Source organism: Diorhabda sublineata, chromosome 5, assembly GCF_026230105.1.
Source record: "Diorhabda sublineata isolate icDioSubl1.1 chromosome 5, icDioSubl1.1, whole genome shotgun sequence".
Classification (NCBI taxonomy): domain Eukaryota; kingdom Metazoa; phylum Arthropoda; class Insecta; order Coleoptera; family Chrysomelidae; genus Diorhabda; species Diorhabda sublineata.
In genome coordinates, this window is record NC_079478.1 from 7,531,943 (window position 1) to 7,552,158 (window position 20,216).

At 29.9% G+C, this 20,216-nt stretch overlaps 5 protein-coding genes across 5 annotated transcripts; 2 read left to right on the plus strand and 3 right to left on the minus strand.

The window, feature by feature from the left end:
* Window positions 1-472: 472 nt before the first annotated feature.
* LOC130444638 (transmembrane protein 80-like) lies at window positions 473-988 on the minus strand. The gene is made up of 2 exons (XM_056779889.1): window positions 725-988; window positions 473-666 (listed from the first exon to the last, which is right to left on the minus strand). Exons 1-2 carry the CDS (start codon window positions 945-947, stop codon window positions 473-475), a joined length of 417 nt encoding a protein of 138 aa, XP_056635867.1. The 5' UTR covers window positions 948-988.
* Window positions 989-1,030: 42 nt separating this feature from the next.
* LOC130444640 (arginine/serine-rich protein PNISR-like) lies at window positions 1,031-10,533 on the plus strand. Its single transcript, XM_056779891.1, has 11 exons — window positions 1,031-1,825; window positions 1,877-2,094; window positions 2,740-2,891; window positions 2,950-3,039; window positions 3,092-3,200; window positions 3,368-3,418; window positions 3,707-3,807; window positions 4,592-4,748; window positions 7,083-7,401; window positions 8,260-8,488; window positions 8,788-10,533. The coding sequence occupies exons 1-10, from the start codon at window positions 1,353-1,355 to the stop codon at window positions 8,465-8,467; spliced, it is 1,878 nt and encodes a 625-aa protein (XP_056635869.1). The 5' UTR covers window positions 1,031-1,352; the 3' UTR covers window positions 8,468-8,488; window positions 8,788-10,533.
* Window positions 10,527-11,622, minus strand: LOC130444642 (aminoacyl tRNA synthase complex-interacting multifunctional protein 1). Its single transcript, XM_056779892.1, has 3 exons — window positions 11,482-11,622; window positions 10,913-11,404; window positions 10,527-10,864 (listed from the first exon to the last, which is right to left on the minus strand). Exons 1-3 carry the CDS (start codon window positions 11,611-11,613, stop codon window positions 10,565-10,567), a joined length of 924 nt encoding a protein of 307 aa, XP_056635870.1. The 5' UTR covers window positions 11,614-11,622; the 3' UTR covers window positions 10,527-10,564.
* Window positions 11,623-11,632: 10 nt separating this feature from the next.
* Window positions 11,633-12,752, plus strand: LOC130444643 (ATP synthase mitochondrial F1 complex assembly factor 1). Its single transcript, XM_056779893.1, has one exon. The coding sequence runs from the start codon at window positions 11,846-11,848 to the stop codon at window positions 12,686-12,688; it is 843 nt and encodes a 280-aa protein (XP_056635871.1). The 5' UTR covers window positions 11,633-11,845; the 3' UTR covers window positions 12,689-12,752.
* LOC130444639 (exocyst complex component 6) lies at window positions 12,748-19,153 on the minus strand. Its single transcript, XM_056779890.1, has 15 exons — window positions 18,886-19,153; window positions 18,667-18,832; window positions 18,431-18,615; window positions 17,795-17,896; window positions 17,638-17,740; window positions 17,512-17,584; window positions 17,183-17,352; window positions 16,896-17,063; window positions 16,618-16,824; window positions 16,107-16,285; window positions 15,855-16,046; window positions 15,562-15,799; window positions 15,368-15,509; window positions 14,437-14,623; window positions 12,748-13,337 (listed from the first exon to the last, which is right to left on the minus strand). Exons 1-15 carry the CDS (start codon window positions 18,978-18,980, stop codon window positions 13,211-13,213), a joined length of 2,334 nt encoding a protein of 777 aa, XP_056635868.1. The 5' UTR covers window positions 18,981-19,153; the 3' UTR covers window positions 12,748-13,210.
* Between the last annotated feature and the right edge of the window lie 1,063 nt (window positions 19,154-20,216).

A 20,216-nucleotide genomic window follows, 5' to 3' on the forward strand; every position in this document is an offset into this window, starting at 1 on the left:
TAGGTGCTGGTAGTATGAAAAACCATTCAAAAACTGTTCGCGAAATGTAAAAATAAAGAACTATTTATTTTCAAAATCTTCAACCTATTACTTTATTCATTAATCTATGACTCATTCTAAAGCACGCTTTCATTGTTTATCGTTGAAAATAAAGATAATACAAGCGGAGTTATGGCGTTGTATTTAAACAGGGGTAGTACTTAAAAATAGCTCCCGCAGAGGAAAAATGAACCTATATCAGGGATATTTCAGAAATGAACCAACTTTCTCACGAAATTGATTCTATTAACAAATAAAAATATTCCAACGAGTTATTAAGAACAGCTCAATGCTCTAAATCGTCATGTCTCTATTTTTTAACTATATTTTGGCAAATATAATCAATTGTTTTTTGCACTTTGTATTACTTTGCAAATTTTACATATTTAATAAAACTATATTAAGTGTAATTACTTGTTTATTGAAAAAATATTTAATAATATTCTGGAGTTTGGCAACAGGAAAATAAACACAATATGCCGGTAACAATTTCTGCAGCACAAAATCCCAATTGCATACCACATATAACATATTCAAAACGTAGTATTTCACTTTGCCATATCATTAAATATACCACACCTAACACTGATGGAATTGTCAATAAAATGGCAACAATAACGGGCCACTCTAAAATAAAGTAATAGGAGTTATTATAACGACTGATTAATAATAAATTAGTACTTACTTTTTTCTGTTAAATTTCCTCTACTTGCTAATAAAATTCTAAATATTTCTATTAAACATACAGCCATAAATATACCAAAATCAGTAGAATAATGGTCAAGACTATTAAAACTAAAATATTTTACCGATATCATACCTATTTCACACACTGCAAATAAACCAAAATAATATGAATTTAAATATAGTAGTACTTCGAAAGTTAAAGAAACATTCATTTTAAACATTTTGTTTTTGATGTTTGTATTAAAATACGAACAGATCAATACTTTTAAAGATAACGCGGCAGTTTTTCAAGAAAAATTCTTTTGGCTATGTTGGTTACACTGAATACTTAGATATATCTATTTTGTGAAATATTCTGTTTTACAGAATACTCTGAGAAATTTATAAAGAATAGTTTTAGAAATAGATCAATATTTTAAAATTTGGTTCTTTTAATGCAGGATCAATTTGCTGAATGTGATAAATTAAGTTTCCATTTTGAGTCAATACCTATGCAGCAATCATTTGTCATATATATGTCATGTAAGAGTTTGCCGATGTATGTGATATTTCTAGCAAAAAGTGTTTTGCCTTTAATTATACAGAGTCTAGAATTTTTCCAGAATTTCTTACCGTAATTTAGAACTATGTATTCAGGAAGTGACTCAAATGAATCCCAAAAGTATGCCCAGTGGGCCCTCAACCCAGCATCTTTTCAAAATGTTCCCGGTGAACAAGTCGATTGGGCAGCGCTAGCCCAGCAATGGATTATAATGAAAGAAGCAGGTCCTCCTCCAATGCCGGGAGATCCACCTATTGCTCAAAAAGGAAAAAGAATCAGTACCGAAGGTGGAGAAGCTGAAATGGATGTAGAAAATGATAAAGAAGCACCTCCACCTCCTATATGGAGTTCAAATGAGGTACCTCCCCCGCCAAGTATAGATACATGGAATTGGAGTGCTCAAAATCCATCTTGGAATTGGAGTAATAATTGGGCACCTCCTGTACCTCCTCCTGCACCAAGTATTAGTGGAGTGAAAGCCCCACTATTGCCTACACCTAATAATTCTTATGTTGAACCTATTGAAAGCACTAGTGATAATGCTACACCTTTTGGAAGGTAGTTAACTGTATAATTTTGTAAAAAACATGTTCAATAAACTTATTTTAGTCATACAAATTCCAACAGTCCCCATTATTGGAACAACACTTCAACTTCACCTACAAAACATATTAAACCTCACAACAAAAGATATAGTAAAGTAAATGTACCTATAAGAGCACCAGCTCCAATCGCTCCATCGGCAATTCCAGTTGACACAACAGTAGTATCAGGAACAACTTTAGACAATGCCAAAAGGAAACAACTACCAGCTTGGATAAGAGAAGGTATTAATGATATATTTTTTATTAGATAAATGATAAACAAATTGTCTTTTTTTTATAATGTATACTTTATTTGACACATAAGAATGAAATGAGTTTATTAAATCATCATCACTCTTTGTGCACCTACAAATCTCTTTATTGGGGTGGATTACTCCCCTTGTTCTTTTTGTTGTAGTTTTTTTGTCCTGACTTTAGCTTTCTCCATTCTTTTCTGTTTATGCATATTACTTTCCAGTCTACTATTTCTAGGATTCTGATATCTTCTTTAATTTGCTTTCTCCATGTATTTGTTGGTTAGGTTAGGTTGTGTTAATCCTTCTCAATAATTCTGTAGGTCTCCTTCTTGTGATGTGTCCTGCCCAATTTAGTGTTTGTGTTTTTAAATACCTTGTTATATTTTTTCTCCTAGCTCTTCTTCTATTTCTTCATTTTTCTTTTTCCATCTGTAATATTAAGTCCGAATATAGTTCTCAGTATTTTTATTTTTTATGTTAGTGTTCAGCTCAGCCTCTATTCCATCTTCTCCAAGGGCTTTCCCATTAAACAGTCTTTTTGTTTCTTTTTCTACCTCATTTATTTTTCTTTGGGAATGTCCCAGTTATTTTAGGATTATTTTGTAATTTCTTATCTTTTATCCTTAAATAGGTTTAGAAAAAATGGAAAAGGATAAATTGAAACAGATGGAAAAACAAAAAGAAAAAGAAGAAAGGGAGTCTTATTTGGAAAATTCCAAACCAAATAAAGAGACAATTGAAATATTGAAGTCTACAATGAAAGAACGACAAAAAAGTAGATTTGTAAGTATACTCATAGTAATATAACAATTTACTTTACTTTTCCATGCTATAATATTAGGATAGTGATGGTGAAAATTCTGAAGAAGATACCAAAGTGAAAAAGCAACAAAAGAGCTCAGAACCAGCACCTTTGTCCCATGATGAATTGGTAATTCAATAATTATTTTTTAATTAAAATTGTTGAAAAATTTTATTTTTAGATGCTAAAAGTAAGACATACTATGACAGAAATCTTATTAAGTGTAACTAATCGGCATATAGAATCTGTATGTAGAGAGGAATTGCAACGTTTTATGAAAAATCGAAAAGGTATTCTAATGTGTACATTTTTAAATATATTTGTGATTAAAAGTTTGTTAATAACACCGCTATTAGGTTTGATGTTATCTCACTACGGTAATTTTTTTATTGTTATTCCTGAGATTGTTAACAGGGTATTTATGGGTTCAGTTTGTTAAATTTGTTGTTAACTTCAGCCTCCCAAGCAGCATCAGCACCCAGCGGTGCCATGATTAGAAGCCGACTTGGTAAGTATTCTAATTGTTTAAAAATCTATTTTTTTTTTATTATTACACATATATTGTCAGGGACTTGAACTTTCCATTTTAAATAATCAAAATGATAACAACTTTTTTTCTAATTATTAAAAATGAGTAATTTGTTTATACAAATTTTGTAAATTTCCACCCTACAAGTTGAAACAAAATGAAAGTTCATCTCTTGGTAAGATTTATAATGATCTTGTTTGTTGTGCAATTTTCGTAGCTTAACATTTTCAGCTCCAACACAATATTTAATATGTTTAATGATAATAGGGTTGGGTATTTACGGAGATGATGATTCTGGAACTAGTTCAGGTGATGATACTGATGAAGATTTTCGCAGAAACTCTAGAAATTCTGATGACGAATTAAAGGTACGAGGGTTTTAATTAATTAATCAAGTTTAGAGATTACTAGCAACTGCTTCTTGTTGAATATTATATATTATTAGCCTTTTTTCTATAACTGTAATGATCAATAATCATTTTGAATCAGTTATTGAAACTAATATGCAGGTAGATAAGGAACATGTTTGAAATGAAATATTTTTCAAAATCTAAGGTCATTTTGATTTTTTACTGTAAATAAATTGAAATGTCGTTGTCAACATAATTAATATCAACAGAATTCACAGATTATAATTTGATATACATCAAAGAAATAAAACGGAAAGTTGTAGTAACTTGAACCTAGAATTAAAAACTCATTTTTAGAGCATGTCTTAATGGCTTATTTTGCCACTTTGGCACAAAAATCATAATTTAAACACAATATTCAATGATGAATATGAGAATGACTGAAATTGAAAATATTCAGTGACAGTAACAATATAATACCATTTAATTATAATTGAATTATTTTTTTTTGTAAAAATTTCATAACTTGTCTTCTTGTGAACAATATTTCTTATTTTCTTAATCGAAATAAAAAATTTGCTGCCCTAAGCTTCAGTCTACTCAACCTGCTGGTAAATCCACCACTGTATGTTATTGAGCTCTTAATATATGTATTGTTTTGGAATTGATAACAAATGTTTCATCGAGTTGTCATTATTACACCTAAAAAGATGTATGATGTCTTTTCAAAATCACCTCACCCTCAGTATGACTGATTATAAATATTCATAGTGTCAACAGTAAAAATATCATTTTGTTGCAGGATACAATTAAAAGGAAAATGGCAGATTTCCAAAAAACTGAAAGGGAAATAGAGAATAGGTTAGAAGATGCAGAAAGGCGCAAAGGAGGTAGCTTAAGTAGATCACAAAGTCCGGAATCCAACGATAACGAATCACAGGTAGACGCTCGAGATCAAGGTCAGTATTTGAAAAAAAAATTAAATAAACTAAAAATTACTTTGCCAGTAATTTTATAGTGCGATAAACCAGATTGTGTACAACATATTGTAAACAATAAAAACAATTGGCTTAGAAAGCAGTGGAGTTAGTAACTCTTAGTGAACATTTGTTAAAGTTTTTTTTATTTTGATAGTGTTATTGAAATTTGACTTTTCCTTAGAAGGTAAAGTAATGATGGAATGTTTATTAGTAGATATTATAAGTTTATTGCAGTTTGTTGTTTGAGCTAATTAAAATTTCATGTGGATTAGAAAAATTTATATACTATACTTTCATTTCAATTATATTTTATAGTCTATATATTCTAACAATAAACATTTATTTTACGAAAACAAAATTGAAACAGTGTTTTCTTGAAATAACTAAATTTTCATTTTGACACATTTTCTTATCCACTATTTTTAATATTTTTTCATACTAGCTATGAATGTAAAGTAAATAAAAAAATCGCACAAAAATAAACTTTTATGGCCACTTACACCGTAAGGTTAACAATAGTTTAAATTTTAACACTGGCTTGGTTCTGTTATTTTAGTTGCGCCGTGTGTTAAATCAAGTTTAAAAGTTTTTAGACTATCATTAAATTAAACCCCCGAAATCGGGGGCTCAAACCGATTTAATTTTCAGTTAAACAATTTCTATCTTATAACTCAGGTAATTTGGTATGAAAAACTCAGCAGAAACAATAATTATCGCTATAGGTATTACACAATATTATTGTCTATGCTCTCATAAGTAACAAGACATTCTTTTGGTTTTGTTATGTTATATTCTTGAATAATTATAAAATATACTTAATAATGAATTTATTACTAATACAGGTAGAATCATAAAGAAATCTATTGACTATGATTGTGAATCTAATTGAGTTACATTTTTCTGAAAATGGAAATTATATTGAGTTGTTATCTAGGAAGGAAGGGAGGAAATGTGGTGTATTGTAGACACATAACATTTGGCAGCAGTACAGGTTGCAGAACACATTTTATGAAGATGATACATACATACAAAAGAACTGTATTCACGGAAAAACTTGATGGTAGTTGATCCTTACATAGATTTAGTATACAGAATAGTGACTCAAGTAAATAGATAATTTCATTAAATTGTACAGAACTCCACTACAATTATTTTATGTTAAATTTGAATCCAAAACGTTATCTTTGCTTTATTCTATTAATTCTCATCGTTAAAGTTTAAAAGAAAACTCTCTATATCTAATGATTTTCACATTGCCTTGTTCTTTACCATTATTTGATAACTCATAATTTTCTAAAGAAATTATCCTGAAATTTTATTCTATTTTGCTGATTTAACCATATACAATGACAGGACAATAAAATAATAAAAAAACCGTAGGGAATTGTTATATGAAGTAACCATTGAAAAGTGTAATTTTTAAGCAAATCAAATAATCGATCGTTAAGTAGTCTCAATCATTTCCTTTTAATCTATATAAAATTTATTAAATAGCCTACTCTTCGTTACTGGTTACTTGACTGTATAATTGAACTGTTTTCTAATGACTTGTAAGTTTGTATTAGACTTATGTATCGACAAAAATATTTATTGGGGAGGCTTATTTTGGATTTATGCAGTAAAAAATGGAATAAAATAACATAAGAAAAAAATAGCTAATCATAATTGCTTTTTCTATTCAGCTGGTTTCCCTTTACCCAATTTCTAATATTTTGCTGTTGCATACATTATGTGGGTTTCTAGTTTTTCCTTTTATATTGGGAAAACCACTTCTGCTATGGTATGTAGATATCAAATGTTTAAAAAGAGAATGTCCCATGTCGAGCTTTTTACTTAATTTGTCATTTTTTTTATTTTGATAAAGTTTTTGAAATTTGTTAGAATATTAATTGGAAGTAGAAGAAAAATTTAATGATCTTACACGTTTAGCATTCATTATATTACGTGAAACGACAAAAAACTCTTAAAATGGAAAAAAAATTCTTGTATGAAGATAGGTGTTTGTGCCAATTCATTTAATTTTTAAGAAAATTTCCCCAAATTGGTGACATAACTTTAACTTGAGTCACACAAAACATGGTGCAAGCGATTATGATTTAAACCGTTGTTTGAAATTTAATATCCTGTTATTTTAAACAGTGGATTGGAGATTACGGTGCAAGTGGGGATTAAAAAATACAACTATTTATGATACGAATTTTTTTTTAAATGCAGGTAAAAGTGCTTCTTTTGTTGGAACATTACTCAAGCCAGTATTACAACAAACTGCATTTTTATATAAATCGTCAGATTCATATTTAACCTATTTTCCAGACCGAAAGTATTATGAACAAGATACCAGACAAATAGCATCTTCTCCGAAATCGTACGATAAACAAAAGGCTCGATCGCAGTCGAGTTCGTCGCAAGATAGCGACTATTCTAATAATAGATCGAAAAGTCGACGTTCTTCGTCGGAAGAATCGAAAAATTCATACAAAAGATCAAAAAAGAGATCATCTACTCCAAAAAAAAGACACAGTTCCACATCTTCACATTGGTCGAAATCACCATCGAGAAGAGATTCTAATAGCTCTAGAAGAGACTCCCGTAGAAGCAAGAAAAAATCCTCATCGAAAAGAACTAGATCTAGGTGCGTATAGACACTGTTTACTCCACCACACTACTCAATCTCTGAAGACGTTAACTTAGTTATCGAAACGCGCGTCAGACACTGTAATTGTAAATGTTGGTATAGTGGTAGTGTAAACAGTGTGCTCACAATCAGTATGAATGTTACCAAGGGTTTGATAAATTTCAACTTAGTAGTATTGAATCGTAATAAAAATAATAGCTTTTATATATCATTATTTTGGGATGTATTGGAATCTTTAAGGAAATGACAGCTAAAACATTATAAAAATTTAATTAGAAATTGAGAAAGTTGTTGATAATAATTTTTAATATCTTTTAAGTGTATTATTTGTATTTTGCTATTTTTTGCTTCATTTTTGTATCTACTAAGTTCCTATCAAATTTAAAATGTGTAAAACAAAGAGAATACCTACTTTTTGTTATTGTTTGCTCCATTTTTGAGCACATTTCCGTGCCAGTTTTTTTGTCATACAAAGAGAACATGTAACATCTCTGTGCTTGTCAAGTTGAGGTAATTAGTTCATAAGGCTATCCAGTATTGATAACTATTAAAAGATTGTTCAAAGTAGCTACCAAAATTCAATAGCACAGTGTCTGTGGAGGATTATTTTTTGGGAATTTGGCATTATCTTGGCAACAAAATATGTTGTAGTTTTCTTCGGATGCAATATAGTCAAATATAAACGACAAGACTGTCAATAAGTATAACCCACTGTTCAGAAATGAACCTGCCTTGTTTATTTTTTAATTATTGCAATCAGTTTTACTTGAATTAATGGTATATCATTTTCAAATTTGTGAAAATGAAAAAAAAATATGTATTATTAAATTTTATTATTACCAAGCATATTTCTAGGTCATATTCCAGATCACGAAGATCGAGATCATCTTCATACAAAAGATCAAAAAGGACACGTTCTAGAGAAAGATCTAGAAGATCAAAGAGTTCATCGAGGAGTAGGTATTCTAGAAGATCACCTTCTAGTTCACGTTCAGATAGAAGAAGGAGAAGAAGATCAAGGTCAGAAAGTAGCAGCAGGGGTAAGAGATCTCACAGGCATTGAACAACTCTTGGATCTTAAAAGGTTGTATATTTTGTACCATTTTTTAATCCTAGTTAATTCAAAATATGCAGATATTATTTCTGATGCTATAACTGATCGGTACAAAATGTAAAGATCTCAATTTCTTATTTTTTAGTACAATGTTGTAATTTTTATTCATTGTTAAATATGATCTTTTTAGTGGTCCATATTGGACTATGTGTAAATATCTTTATAGGTGTACAAAAAGCTAATTTTTTTCCATAACCTCAGTTAAAGTATCCTTCCATCTGCATATTTTTTTCTCTAAGTACGAACCAACACTTATTTTCTTTCTTCAGGTGTTTTATAAGGAGTTGGAGATCATACCTTGGTGATATAAATATGTAAATTATTTAAAATTGCACTTTTAGCATTGATTATTGAATTAGTTTTAAGTCTTCCTTATACAAATGTGTATGAGTTTGTTTCATGAAATTCTTTTAGGGCAAAATCAGTTTTATATTGTAATATGGATATGTTTGAATATTTTTCTCCAATACAAGGAAGTTCAGTCCAAATTGTTTTTCGAATTACTTCAAGTTGAAATTTAATAACAGATAGCAGACTGCCTAAAACAAATATAAATAAACTGACTATTTAATATAAAGTGAGACATTGTTCTGGTGACAATTCAGGTAATCTTGCAGGTCAAAGTATACTACAGGTTCAATAAGTTGACATTCTATTAGCAACCGGGTTAATTAAATATGAAACACTATGTTAAAATGAACTTTGATTGTGAAAGAATGCATTTCAATTCTTTAGAATAAAGAACTACAATGTTAAAGATGTTTGGCAATTCATATTAATATTTTAACGCAATAAAATAAACATTCTTTTACGAATAGCCGGGTCCCATGTTGTTGAACAATATCTCAGTCATTTAGCTGAAATAGATAGCGAATTTTACACAATTTATTTGATGCCAAAAAAAAGATTCATGACACAAATCATTAATTTTGAATTTCAAATTACATAATATGTTCTTGAGTTGTTTTAATTTTACGGGTATACACCTTTTTTGTGTCACTATATTCGAGGTACACCTGAATAGCATTTCAATTTTATTGTGGTACGACGTGTGATTATTAAATAAAGAGACTGGTACATTGCTCCATGCGAATTTTTTATTGTTCAAAATAGTGCAGGAAGTCTTCTTCTGTCAGTTCCTTCAGGACGCTCATAGCTTCTTCTTTCACGGCAAACTACTAACGATCACTGCCCGCTCTGATTATTATAAATGAAAGGAGTTCAGGCTATTAATTGTTTTCTGTAACTTTTCATTAACAAAATTGAATTGAATTTTTAGATCTATGGCTGGCACTTTCAACAGTAATTTATTGAAGTTTAAAATTATGGAGAGTGTCCCTATAAAAATCCGACAATTTTGTAACTTGACACTATTTTTCCGCATTGTACACATATTTTAATAAAACAAAACACATTTTACTTTTGAAAACTCGTTAACAACCGTAAGGACTATTGAACACATTCCTCCTTCTCCATTCTTTTTTTGAATAATATAGATTGTTTTCCTCTATGTAAATTTGATTAATTGTAATATTGGTTGATGTTTTTATGTAAAAAGTAAGCACAAGGAGGTGAACCCCTAAATGCATTACGAATTTTCAACTTTATGTTTAACATACCTTTTTATCTCGAATATCTTATCTATTTGCGTAATTATTGGGGCTCAGTAGGCAAAAAAGAATAATTTTAGTTCACCAGTTATGTGAATTTATATAAATATTAGTTTTACAACGTAACAGTTACTGAGCTGAGAGAAGTTGTTTAACTAAAAATTCAGGCCGATTGGCACTTTACATGTACTAGATTTATGAGCAGGTTTACTTTGAAGCTAATAAAAGAAAAATTTTGTAATTACATTTATCAGAACTACAAATTGAAATAGTCACATTTCTGCTTAAGTTTGGAACATCTCATTTTCAAATAACTTAAAATTTCTTTTTTAGAACATATAACATGTTGGGTTGTTACTTTTGGATTGAGCTTCTTGAAATAAAATACAGTGATGTAGGAAAAAACTTTGTTTTTATTTCTAAGACCTATCACATTTTATCTAACCACAACATTTTTTAAAGTTTTTGAATGACAAATTCCTTTTCCTGTTACCTGAAATGGTACATTTTTATAACAAACTTGCAATGTGTCATTAGTATGCAAATCTGGAGCTACAGTTTCAAAAATTTTCTTTTTGGGATTCATAATAGAATCAGGTTGTCTGGTATATCCTTCACAGTGTACTAGATCACCAGGATTACTGTTTTCAGGTGGTATTATTGTTTCAATAATTGATCCGCCTTCTTCAGTTTGAACGGCACACATTACCATAGCTTCTGATGTAATACCTCTCATCTAAAACAATAATCTTAAGGCGCATTTTAGCAAATGATTGAATTTTACCTTCACAGGTTTCAAATTACAAAGAACAACAACCATTTTATTTTGTAAATCCTCCATTGGAACGTACTTGACTAAACCAGAACAAACGGTTCTTGGTTTTTCTTCTCCTACATTAATTTGTAATACGTATAGGCTATCTGCATCAGGATGTCTTTTAATATCCTCAATTTTTCCAATGCGTAAATCCAGTCTTCCTACATCTATTGGTAAATCATTTGAAGATTTTTGTTGATTTACAGGTGTGTCCTTTTTCTCTTTTTTTGGCTTAGTAGGGGCTTGTACATTTTCTTTAAGAACTGGCTTTGCATCTGGAATTTCCGGTGTAAATGTACTTAATGGTTGATTTGGAATAGGAATTTGTTTAATTCCATTCCGAATTTCTAATTGGATTAACTTATTTTTCGCATCTTCTACTGCTGCCACGAGCTTAGCATTTTCTTCCTGTAATTGTCTAGTTAAAATAGCATTGTATTCGTTGTTCAATATGTTTAGCTATAACAAAAAAGTTTTTTTAATAATATAAAATTGTTCCTAATACTAACATTAATTTAGAAATATCTTTATATTACCTCATTTTTCAATTCATCTATAGTTTGCTTCGCTACCTGAGCATTTTGCTTAATACGTTGTATAGCTTCTTTACCAGACATTCTGAAATTTATTTTCGTCACAAAAAAGATGTGACCCAACCTTAAATACATTTATGTGATCGGTAACCTAATCTTGATATATGACATGATCTGTCAGATTTTCCTCTTTTTTTTTTCATTATGGCTAATTACATTAATTCAATAGTCAACGTTGCTAGATAGTCTACTGGAATCCCTCGTATAGAAACGAAGAATTTTTATATAGGTTGGAACCTAATTCTGTTTTTCTACTCTATTAATTTAGTGAAATTATGGTTAAAATCGTGTAAACGTTGAGCTTGAAATGCATATAACATCTTTAATGCGTAATGTTCTTTACAAAGCATCTTTTAGAGTGATGAGTAAACCTATAATGACAACTCCGAGAAATCTACAAGAAGTCCTAGATGATTTAAAGGGAAATCCGTTTTATGATAAATATGCTGAAAAAATCGCAAAATTACATAAGGAAGATCCAAATGAGTTAAAGGTACGCTTGGAAAATGCCAATAAGAATAAAAAAAAGAAAGCGGACCCTATTGAACAACCCAATCGACAATACTCTCAATTGTTACAACCTAAAGAAAAGTTGTTAGAACCTACGCAATTGAAACAAGAAAAATTGGATAGTATAATGAAAACGGATTTAATAGAAACCAAAAACAGCGAAGAAATAAAATATATTTGGGAAGAATACCATAGGAAAAAAGAGCATTGCATTGCAGCAACAATACCATCGGAAGATTATATAAAACTAAATGAAAATGCTGCAAAATATCCTACTTTTTTATTTGCTCTGCCTCGTTCCCAAGGTTATGAATTTATTATGTGTCAATTTGCACAGAATACTGTTCACTTCACACCTCTATTATATTATCAAGTTCATAAAGCAGATGCCCCTGAGTGTTTAACTATCACTCATTATGATGAATATAAGGATACTAAAGGACTAGTTTTAATGAGAGGAGAGTATGATAAAAATATTATCAATGCACAGGAGGCACAATGTCTGGCAAATCAAATTCAAATGTATTATGTACAACACGACCCTGAAAAGAAAAAATTGCTAGAGGTGTTTACTAAAGAGCCAGATAAGTTCAAGCATACTGATCTGATTAAACAGATTGAGAACTTGTCAATTTCATAGAAAAATTGAAAATATGTTAATGTAAACTTGTACATAGAAATGCCAATAAAAGTCTTGCAAATTATTTCATGGTTTTTATTTAGAAACTGGTACAGAAAGCCATACTTGTTTTTACAGCATTGAATACAATTACAAATTAAGTACTCAATTCTATTCTATTCCAATAGAATAGTTGAGTAATTGTGATGGTAAAGTGTAGACTTGCAATATGAAGAAAACACTAGTTTACTTCAGACTACGCAAATGAACTTTTATTATTCTTTTTACTTTTTAATGAAAAAAATTTTGTGAAAATTTGATTACAATATTAAGGGGCGTTTCACAATATTTTTTTCATCATCATGTTAATAGTATCCTTAAAAAAAGTCGTTTTTTGCCCAATCTAGTATATATGCCTATAGTTAGTCAAATAAAAAGGTTTCTTTTATAAAACAATTTATTTTCGAACCATTAACATGTTTTTAAATAATATCTGTATAGAATAAAAATATTTACTGGGAAGAAAGACTATTATGCAATATATTATTTTCCTGGTGGTATTTGGGACAGTTGTCTTAACTGTTTGAGAACTGTATCAAGAAGTTTCTTTTTATCTCTCTCACTTTTTTTCAGTACCGTAAACATAGTTTTCTTGTCACCTTCTCTTAATCTACAAAATATTCAAATATAAACTTCAGCTTTTCACCAAAATTAAGTCATAAATTTGATTTCTTAATTTTAAAAAATATAATGAATTTGAGCAAAAAATTGCTATCTATTATAGAGGGAGAATTGAAACTTGACAAACATGAAAGTAATATATATTTTAAATTCAACCATAACTGTTGAAAAAATAGGGAGAGAAAAGTGTCTCCTACAAAAGTAGACTGATAGTTATAACTGTCAACAATATGACCATTAAGACGACCTCTTTCAATGGCCATTATGTCGTGTTGATCTCCATTATTACATTTATATACATACATTGATTGAATGCAGTATTGTGTAAACTGAATTATCAACCATCACTCCTGGCAGCGTATGAAGACAAGTCGGTCTCATGAAGATACTCCATGAAAATATCTACCTATAAAAAACCTACTTCTGTCTTAGTTTATGTCAATTTCAATCTGTTCACATCACTTGTAGATGTCTTCTTTCATGAAAACCTAAGAAAAAAGTAACTTAATCCCTTTCTCCCGATTACCATCAAAGACAAAATGAATTCCACATCTCCAAACGCACTCCTTCATCCCTTGTCAATATGCTGATTTTTTACGGTTCTCCTATAAACTAACAGCTCCAGTATAAAGAGTATTTTTTTACATTCATTATCCTTTTAGGTTTCATGAATTAAAATTGATCTTCATTTTTTTAACAAGCAATAAATACATTTTTTATACAGTTCTTTATTGTGTAGTTGTTTTTTTGCTGTTTGTTTTATTTGAAATCAATTTGTATATACTTGTATAATAGGAAGACAACTTTTGTTTTGCCCGGAGCGTTCAAAACACTAAAATATGCCTTGTAGCCTAGTAAACTCTTTCATCAGCCAAATGGCGGATAGAGGGTATAATCCAGTCACAACTGTACCCTCCTCTTGATCCAATTGATATAAAACAAATCCTATATGACCAGTTGATAATTTTACATAAAATATTGCCATATGCTACATAATGAGGAATTTATGATTAATAGATTACCAATGCTAATCACAATCACAAAAAAATATTTTATATCAGACCGTACCTTGCAAAGAAAACACTTACTTTTCTAAGAGTACTATCGCAATATCAGGATTTACTTTAGAGTATTTACTAGTGTCTTGTGCATAATCATGGAAATATGTAGGCCAATCCCACGATATGAATAAATCTAAAATTTCTCTAAGACTCTCAAAATATGAAAGCAGTGCTCCTTCTGGTAAATCTTTCACTGGTTCAGAAGCTGCAAATTCTACAAAAACAAAAATTTAAATTCAATAAGTTGATTTTTAAATACATAATCTGAGTCGGCATAACTTCCTTTTTGAACACTTTAATAAACTTATTATTTGCATTACAAACTTTTCATTCTAAGTTTTTTTAATTATTTTTGAAAATCAAATCAAGTATTTGAGATTTCCTAATCTCCATGTATAGAGTAAGACGAATACTAACATTTGCCAGTGTATCAGGCATTACATTGGTAGTGATTTCTCATAACAACCATCAATGCTTTTGCAGTGTATGCCATTAGAACAGTCTTATTTTAACCCCTTGCGGTGGAAGTCATAACTTATCCAACCGCAGGAAAAAAAATTCTGTAACAAGTTAACAAATCGCTCGAAAAGTAGTGTCACTGTAATTTTTTTATAAGACCAGGAATCAATATTCAATTTGAGTAAATTATATACCACTTTGGGATTTTAGGAGAAACACTGGAAATGGCTTCTAGAAAAACTGCACTTGCCTTCCTCTAAAAAATGAAGTCACATTCAAAAAATTTCTGCAATATTGCTATCTTGTATAGATGGAAAAGATGTTCATTGAAAAGAAAGGAAAGGAATGATTGAAAAGTATGACCTGTATGATGTATGATTGCAAATGAACTGTGTCAGCACTGCCCATGGCGAGCATTTTAAAAAAGGAAGTAATGCTATCAGAACGAGTAGAAGATACAAAATATGTCATCTTAGTTTATCAAATGAGTATTACGTACGTTCACATTGTAGTAAATCTAAATTGAGTTGGTTAAGGGCTCCCATCGAGATTTGTTTAATTTCTTCATTCATAAGCATTGCAAATAAAGATTTTGCTATATGATCACATGCAGATTTGCAAGCAATTTGGGCGGCTTCTAACTGTAATAAAACATGTTCTAAAAAGCGATTATGTGATTTTGAGAATACTTACAGGTATATTTGTAAAACTTTGGAATGTAGTTTGAAGAAATGCTATAATATCAGATATATAACTGGAAGCGTGTCCTTTAGGTTCTACTAACAGCCAATCGTAATTTTCCAATTCTATAAATTCGTCCAACTTTTGCTTCAATTTTTCGCAAATTTGTCTCACGGCTTCCTCCCGGGATACTGAAAAAAGAGCCGATTGTCCATGAACAAGACCAAAATTTGCACCTCGTGACTCCTCTCTGAAAAAAAAATATATAAACTGAAAATTCAACTAAAAGAAATTAATAAACTAACCCTGTTATATTTGAAATGAATTCATCTAGGTAGATATTTGCTTCTTCTAAATAACCCGTATCGACAATAATTTGAATAATTTCTTGTAAGTTAACATGAGGACTTCTAAATGTTGATGAGAGACATCCATTGAACGTTCTAGTAAGGAGTAAATTCATTGATTTCCTTATCATTTCGTCAACTTCTACTTGACTAAAAATAATATATTATCACTTAACTCGGGATAAAAGTATTTTTTGCGACTTAACTTACCTAAGATTCAGATCTTCTGAAAATTTTACGCAAGCATATATGAATTCTTTAACTTCTCTGTAAATTTTTGGTACCATTCTTGAAAAAGGAAAACTATAAGGATATTTTATATCATCTGGAATATCTCCTTCCCATGGAAAAGACAATAATACCTCATTCAATTCTTCTTGATTCTCCACCTACAACATGATGAACAATAATATTAGGTGTATGTGTAGTTAATGTTGAACAGCTGCTTTCCGATCAGAATTATACAGGGAGTTGCAATTAAACATAAGAAAATTGGTATTGGCCATTGTCAACATGAAACACTTTGTATAATTTTTTTATAAGAAATTCGTTTTTAAAAATACAAATCGACGTGTCTAAGCGTATTTCTTATCTTATTTATTTATTAATGAATTTATTCCATTTGGCTGTTTCACAATTTGAAAATTTGATATAAAACATTACCTGTCATCATAAACTGAGTGAGTGAGTTATATTGAATTTGGAGCTTCAATATACTTACTTTGATTGGTTGAAAATCTTCTGCTGATAAAATTTTTCTAAACACCTGGACCCATCTCTGCATCAATACTTCCGTATAATGATCTCTCAATTCTCTTACCAATTCCCACAGAGGTTTTACAGAATAACCATAGTTTCTCAAAGTTGTGCAAAATAACATTATCAAATCTTTTATTCTTAGGATTAAAGTAGCATCAGTACAATAAGCCTGAAAATTTTACAATATTACACAATATACACATTGTAATCTCGAACAAAGAATTTTATTTTTTTTCTTACTGAATTTGTTTGGAGAGCTGTAACAATTTTGGATAATGCCATGGACCACATTTCATCTAAAAACGCTCTTGTAATTAAACCTCTACCAGTATTTAGAACATGGTCTTCAAGGATAAAGAAACCAAGAATTGCATGGATATAGGAGCGGTAGCTTGCTTCAGATTCATGCTGAACATAATAAAAAGATATAAATTTTTGTACCGAGTTAACTTTTAAAATAATCCTGATATAATGGAGTTTCATAACTTATTTAAAAACACAATTACTACAATGGTCTATGTACTTACCATATTTGTTGGTGGTTGTAGAACTAACCTAACTTGCTTAGTTCTTTCTGCTCGATAATATGTTTCAAATGTTGAGGATCTTCCTAGTACATGGGCAATGTGTAAACCTCTGTATATTGGTGAAAAGTCTATTAATTCTTGAGCACTTCGGTCCTCATCTAAAGACTGACCTGTTTGGTAATTCAGCAATTAAAAATTAAATTATCCTAATACTAGTTCTAGTCCAAGAAAAATAAATGTAACATCAATTTATGAATAATATATTTGAGAAATCGGAAGTTTCTGAAACTTGTTTTATCATCACAATTCAATTTTTATGAATCACTCACCAAGTGGTTGTGGAGCTATTCTTTTCTTTTTTCTACCTACCACAGTAGGATCACTTGCTAATTGTTCACTAGTCTGAAATTAATACAAATAATTATTTAAATATATAATCCACTAGTATAACTTACATGTTTAATTGCCACTTCTCCAACTTTAGGAGAAAATTTTCTTATGTTTTCTAAAAAATCTTTCAAATCAGACATCGAAGCAGCTTCAATTTTCTCTCGATATCTAAAATAATTCATAGAATAAATAATTAATGATTAGTTTTGTTTTTACCATTACTTTGGAATATTCTCTTGTAGTTGCTTTGAAAATCTGTAATTTGCAACATGGGGTAAATGTAAATGTTCTAATTCTTCAAGTGTTTTGAGAGCCGGGTAATATCTGCAAAACATAACATATTAATTATTCTGAAAAAATTGTTACGAAATCCTTCACAACATGGACCGTAAAGACGATCCTGTCTGGTCATGATAGAGGAATCTAAAGTTTGGCAAGTGCGCTCTGAATTTGATCTACTGGTTTAAAGACTAGCATCTAAGAACCAATTGGTAACAATACGAGAATCATGATAAACGCTAGAAAAGAGTTTAATCAGTATATCAAGCAGGGGGGATCACTCCATAAATTTATTTTGTATGTTAAATATTATCCATAACTTGATGAAGCTGTTCGAATTTATTTCGTTCTTTGAAAAGATCATGTAATCTTGTGTACTGAGAACCCCCTGGTCTTGAAAGACAGCCCTATGGATACCTAATTTGAATTGTAAAAACTAAGTAAAACAAAACTTTAGATATATTTTATAAAAAGTAAAGAGTTTTTTATTCATATAATAGGTTTTGTGAAGTTTTGAAAAGAGGAAGTTATTTTGCTGTACACTGTGCAATGATTCCAGTATTTAAAATCCTTTGTTACCTTTTGTCTGCAATCTGTTTCTGTAACTTAGAATAACTCGTTAAAACAGGTAAGCATAAATTAAGTTGAGCTATGACTACAGCTATATTACTCTGAACTTTTCTAGCTTGCAATAATTCTGATCCAGACTTTGTTATCCCTTCTGCAGCAACATGAACTTGTTTGTCCAATGTTATAACCTGGCTCTAAAACAACAAACTTCAATTGCTATATGGATAGTCACTGTGCATTCTTACATTCAGCTTGTTTGCCTGAGATTTAACTTCTAATAGCTCTTTAACGGATTCTATAAATCCTTGATAATATACATTGCACAGCCTTTCAATATCTTTGTCATGGTGTTTAATTCGTTCATTTAGTTTTTGTTTAAACTCAATGTGTTCTTCGTTATCAAAAATTGCTCTAAAATAGAAGTATTAATGAAAAAAAAAGGTGGAAGAAAATTATACGAATACCTGAATGTTGGACCCCAGTAGTCATCTATGCCTTCAATCTCTTGTAAATATAAATCATGCTGTAAGTTTACTTCTGGTACAACTTTTTGGTCCATGGTTATTTGAATTATTTCAGAAAAATTATACCATATACTATAGGTACAGCTATTTACTACACGATCATATTTCTAAAGGGTTACTAAAATAAATAACCGAAACCACAGAAATCTATTAATTACCTCAGTTATCAGCTCTTTTCTAAGTTATCTATGATCGTCTACAAAGATTACATACTCGATAGATCTGCCACTCTGTATAAAAATTTGACGACAAAGTTCGATTTTAGCGACATCTCTCGGATTGGCTCCATACCAAGAAAAAGATTTCTATAGATTTGATATAAGGTTCATATCCATGCTAACTTCGCGGGAAATTTGAAAATAACTCGAGTAATTTTAAATACTCGAAGCAAGTTGTCGCATCAAATTGTCAATGAAACAAAAATATTACGCAAAATACTTTCATTTTGCTAACATTTCAAATTCAAATATTGTTGTTTACAAGAAAATATAAGTACCTGAAATTAAATGAAATATTTTGTAAAATATTTTGTTTCCATTTACAATTTATGTGACAACCAGGTCGGACCATATAAATTTCAAAATTAAATGGTTTATATAAGATGTAGGTAGATGGAATATTGAAACACAGGATGATTATTATAATTTTTATTTTGTTTTTGACATTTTATAACTATATCCACAAACAAAAAATTTTCCTTCAGACTTTAGCAGACTTAAGAATGTCAACAGTGAGATGCTGAAGTGTTTGAAAAATGTTTGTTTGTACATGGTACATACAATGGTATATAAAAAACTGATTTTATAACCATGGATAATTAATGCTTACCATTGTCTTTCTTGCAGCTTTCCCTATATTTAACATATGCCATATTCATCACAACATCGGATTCTTTATATTGTTGACCTTTGTCCTTCAAAATTTTATTAATATTAACAAACATATTTACATAATCCTTATGATCTGAACAAAATATTGAGGAAATGTCTGTCAAATTCTCCAAACTAAATATTTGTTTCTTTATGCCTAATGGATTGATTAACTAGGGCAATCTTTCCAAGATTTTATCAGAAAAGCTTTTAAAAATATCACATAATTTTGCTGAAGGCGCACATAAAACATTTTTTTATGTTCCCTAGAATATATTGATGAATTTGCCTTAATTAATTCGTTTGACAATATTATATTTTTACACAAGTGGCATTTGAGACTTTTAAATAATTTCTTCACTACTGAACCTGCCACATAAGGAGTGACAAGATCTGATCCTG